Source organism: Priapulus caudatus, unplaced genomic scaffold (assembly GCF_000485595.1).
Source record: "Priapulus caudatus unplaced genomic scaffold, Priapulus_caudatus-5.0.1 Scaffold155, whole genome shotgun sequence".
Lineage (NCBI taxonomy): Eukaryota > Metazoa > Priapulida > Priapulimorpha > Priapulimorphida > Priapulidae > Priapulus > Priapulus caudatus.
In genome coordinates this window covers 81766-86713 of record NW_014577216.1, presented here as the reverse complement: position 1 = coordinate 86713, position 4948 = coordinate 81766, and the positions used below count along the sequence as shown (strand labels likewise).

General features: G+C 44.9%; 2 protein-coding genes across 2 annotated transcripts in view; both read left to right on the top strand.

The window, feature by feature from the left end:
- Positions 1-2607, top strand: part of LOC106806330 — a 9996-nt gene extending 7389 nt beyond the window's left edge. Inside the window, exons 3-4 of the mRNA XM_014808237.1 lie at positions 255-490; positions 2557-2607. Of these exons, the coding sequence (XP_014663723.1) occupies positions 255-490; positions 2557-2607 (287 nt within the window). The remainder of the gene's footprint in view (positions 1-254; positions 491-2556) is intronic.
- A 392-nt stretch (positions 2608-2999) lies between these two features.
- The window catches only part of LOC106806329 (ABC transporter G family member 2-like), a 10868-nt gene continuing 8919 nt past the window's right edge, over positions 3000-4948 (top strand). The window contains exons 1-2 of the mRNA XM_014808236.1: positions 3000-3076; positions 3361-3587. Of these exons, the coding sequence (XP_014663722.1) occupies positions 3000-3076; positions 3361-3587 (304 nt within the window). The remainder of the gene's footprint in view (positions 3077-3360; positions 3588-4948) is intronic.

The following is a 4948-nucleotide window of genomic DNA, read 5'->3' as shown; positions in this document are numbered from 1 at the left end:
TATATATATATACATACATTCCAGAACTAAGCTAAGGGTTGCTGCCAATAGCAATTATAAACCACATATGAAATAACGTTTGTATAAATCTTTTCAGCACATTTTACAAGCCTCTAGCTTACTCAGATTTGGCACATTCTCCCGCAAAATAACAGTACATCATAACCGCTCTGTCAGGCGACCCCAAAGCTTAGAAACTCGCGCAATTCTCTGGTCATTCCACTCAGCATTGACTGAAATACTCTACTCCGTAGGATCTGGCAAGACGTGCCTTCTAGAGATTCTAGGCAATCGAATGAGGAATGGCAAGACAGTTGGCAGTGTCGTGCTTAACGGCAACCTTGGCACAACTAGCGACCTCTATAAGAAGGTGGCGCACGTACGTAAGGAGACACACCTCGTGCCCTACCTCACTGTCGCGCAGACCCTCAAGTTCTTCCTCATGTTTAAGAAGCCGGAACACATGGGCTGGAAAAGCAAGTCAGCCATGGTGAGTATATACGCAACGCCAGCAGGCATAGTATGCATTTCAGTTATTAATCACATCTTTATTATTTACCGAGCAGGCAAGTACCAGTACGCAACGCCAGCAGACATAGTATGCATTTCAGTTATTAATCACACCTTTATTATTTACCGAGCAGGCAAGTACCAGTACGCAACGCCAGCAGGCATAGTATGCATTTCAGTTATTAATCACACCTTTATTATTTACCGAGCAGGCAAGTACCCGCAACGCCAGCAGACATAGTATGCATTTCAGTTATTAATCACACTTTTATTATTTACCGAGCAGGCAAGTACCCGCAACGCCAGCAGGCATAGTATGCATTTCAGTTATTAATCACACCTTTATTATTTACCGAGCAGGCAAGTACCCGCAACGCCAGCAGGCATAGTATGCATTTCAGTTATTAATCACACCTTTATTATTTACCGAGCAGGCTATTATAATATAATAACCGAAGACAGGCAATACTCGCAGCGCGCAGCAGACATAGTATGGCATTTCAGTATTATTAATCACACCTATTTATCTATTTAAACCGAGCAGGCCCAAGTACCCCGCAACGCCAGCAGGACATAGTAAATGGCATTTCAGTTTTATAATTCACACTTTTTATTTATTGTACGACGAGCAGGCAAGTTACGCGGCCGCGCAACGCCAGCAGACATAGTATGCATTTCAGTTATTAATCACACCCTTTATCTATATTACCGAGGCAGGCAAGTAAACCAAGTACGAGCAACGCCAGCAAGACATAGTATGCCATTTGCAGTTATTAATCACACCTTTAAATTATTTACCGAGGCAGGCTAAGTACCGCAACGCCAGCAGACATAGTTACTGGCATTTATCAGTTAATATAATCACAGCTCTTATTATTTACCGAGCAGGCAAGTAACGCAGTTACGGGCAACAGCCAGCGGCAGACATAAGGTAAATGCGGCATTTCCAGTTTTAATCCAGCACAGCGGGACGGTTGACGGGACGAACCACTGCGGCACGTGGAATGGGAAGGACCACAGCCTTTATTATTTAACCGAGCAAGGCAAGTAGCCTCGCAACGCCAGCAGGCATAGTATTCATTTGCAGTTATTAATCAGCACCTTTATTATTCTACCGAGCAGCAGCAGTACCTACAGTACGCAAACGCCAGACAGAGCAATAGCTATGCATTTCAAGGTCTTATTAAATCAGGACTTTTATTATTTACCGAGCAGGCAAGTACCCGGTGCGCAACGCCAGCAGACATAGTATGGCATTTCAGCTTATTAAATCACACTTTTATTATTTACCGGAGCAGGCAAGTACCCGCACGCTGCAGCAGAGCATAGTATGGCAATTTTGCCAGTTATTTAAAAATCAGCACCTTTTATTATTTTGTACCCTGAGCAGGTCAAGTACGCGTGGAAGGGCCCGCAACGAGCCAGCAGACATAGTATGCATTTCAGTTATTAATCACAGCCCTGATTTACTTATTTAACGCGGAGGGCGAGCGCAAGCTAGTACGCCGCAACGCACAGCAGGCATAGTATTTACATTTCAGTTATTAATCACAGACGGAGCCGGCCGGGCCGCCGGGGCCTCGGGGGGCGCTCTCGCACGCGCGGAGGAGTCCTTGTATTATTTTACCGAGCAGGTGCAAGTACCGAGTAGCGGCAGACGCCGAGCAAGACATGAAGGTATGGGCTATTTCATGTTATTTAGAGTGACAACAGCCTGTTGTATTATTTGACCGAGGCAAGCGCAAAGGTACCGCGAGCAACGGCCCAAGCAGACGAATAGGGTAGTGGCATTTCCAGTTAGTTATTAATGGGACACACTTGGTTATTATTTTTAGCCGTGGAGGCAGGCAAGGGTAGCCTGGCCCGCCTAACGCGGCAGCAGACATAAGTAGGTGCATTTCAAGGTATGTAATATTTCAAGCGAGCCGTTGTATTATGTTACGCGGAGCGAGGCAAGGTGAGCCGCAAGCGCCCGGGAGGGTCAGGACATAGGTAATGGGGCATTTGCAGTTATTGAATCAACGTGGACGTTTAATTGATTTACAGCTGAGGCAGGCAAGTAAGCGCCGGAGTACGGGCAACGCCAGGCAGGCATGAGTATGGCAGGTTGCAGGTGGTAGTTAATGGTGCAACGAGCCTTTATTATTAGCGCGGAGAGCCTGAGGGGCAGAGTACGCGAGTAGGCGGCAAGCGGGCCAGCAGAGGCATAGGTATGCAGTTTCGAGTTATTGGATTGAAGTCACACTGGTTATGATGTATTACCGGAGCAGCGAGTTGGCAGAAATGTCTAGATGCTGAAATGACAAGTTAATTTCAGGAGTGATGTTTGAGTGGGACGAAGTTCCGCGCCGTAAAACATAGCTTCATTACGGGATCGAGTTAAGATTTATAAAGGCAAGATAGACGGCATCTGTTTAGGGCCGGTGAAAACAGCCGACGAACAACACTGACATGGCGATGTGCCAAAGGCGCGTGGTGCTGAGAGTAATATGACCGGCAGTTGTGGGAGCCAGGAGCCGGAGCAGTTGAAGGGCTATGGCGTGAATCGAGACGTAAACATAACAACGTACGTCTAAATCATATGAGGTGCATCACATAATAGGGTAGACGTGCGGAGCCAGCGGGGCGAGGGAAACCAAGTACAGTATAGGTACAATAGGTAAACATATGTCGAGCAGGTGTGTGGAGCGCTGGGGCGGTCGTAACGGTGCGTCTCGTGTAAAGTGTGTGAGGAACGAAACACGGAGTGCGCGCGTAGGCCAATGGCACTGCCGCAGGTGAACAGACGAAAAGAGGATAGGGGTGCTGCTCAGTAAAGATCAACGTCGGCCGACTATCTGCCGGCCGCAGTGGAATGTGCGCTAGGGCCGGCGGCGACGGAGAGCTGACTGACCTGGTCTCGTTGTCGTCTGAGCCGTTCTCGGGTCAGTGGGGAGCAGTTGAGTCAGACGAAGATGAGCGCGACTGGCGGCCACGTACGCGACACAAAGGGTGTCGGTACGCGTCCGTTTCCGGCGAGAAGAAGCCGACTAAACTAGTCTGGGGCCAAAAGTTGGTGCGGTTCTGCGGATATGCAGGTTAGCTCTCACCCGATAGAGTATGAGACGGAGTAGCAGGCCGTAGCACTGTCACCATGAGATATATTACTAGTATCAGGTTAGGCACTTCGCATCTGCATGATGGATTATTATATTCGATTATCATGTGGTTAGGCTACTCAAACTCTCATAGATATTATTACCGATACTAGGTTATGGTCTCTCACTCCATAGATTATTATACGTATATGCAGTTAGCTCTTTCACGCGCCCATAGATATTATTAACGATAGCGAGCCGTAGTAAACAGGTTATCGCTCTCCACGGCATAGATAGTACCTTACGTATTAGCAGGTTTATGCCTCTCGACCATAGGGTATAATAGTAACGATACATGGTTATGCTCCTCTACGCCATTAAAGATTTGTTAATTTTGTAGTTATGTCGATATCAGGTACACTAGGTTAGCTTCTCACGCAACCTAGATATCTATACGATACTAGGTTTAGTCTCTCTACTTCATATGTTATTTTATATAAGATACAGTTAGCTCTTTTCATCTTATTTTTAGATAGTATAAACGATATCATGTCCAGTACTAGTTACTCTCACTCATAGTATTATATTTATCTCATATCAGTCCATATCAGGGCTTAATGCTCTCACCATACGTATATATTATATCATATCAACGGTTATGTCTCTTTCATCCTGCATACGGATATATACGAACATTCAATGTTGTTTGTATATTATATCTATTGCTTCTCATGAATAGCGCTGTCTCTGACTTTCCGGATTCTACCACTCTTTCCCCGGCATCACCTCACTCGTCGGTTTTATTGCGCGGGTCTAGGTTACTGGCGGTGCGCAAGCTGAAAATCTCGCGTGCAGGTAGAAGATATAACGGCCAACAGCGCGGTGCTGCCCCGGCCCGCGAACGAATCGAGTCTCCCTTTATTGACTCCTAATCGTTTTCATAGCGTAGAATTGTCTTGCCGACGTTGAATAATAATAAGATAATATTAAAAGACAACCAAAATAAGAAAAAAGTAACAGTATATATATATATATATAACATCATTATATACTGTTTATATATAATTGCAAGTTTTCGCCTTCTTAATTTTGGTTTGTTTTTAAGATGATTCTTTATATATTCAAATCTTAATATATCGCAATCCATTCTGGGCATAAAAAATGCGGCAATCGTGACAGGCAACAGGAAACATTCATTGCCAGTGTAGTATGGTGGAATAATACAATTTAATATTATATGAGAATACATATGATAGGGTATAAGTATAATATATTATATAACGCTTATATACGTATTTTAAGCCGATAAGGCGTGATGTCAATCATACTAAAACTGATTCAATCTTACTCTACTAGGTTCA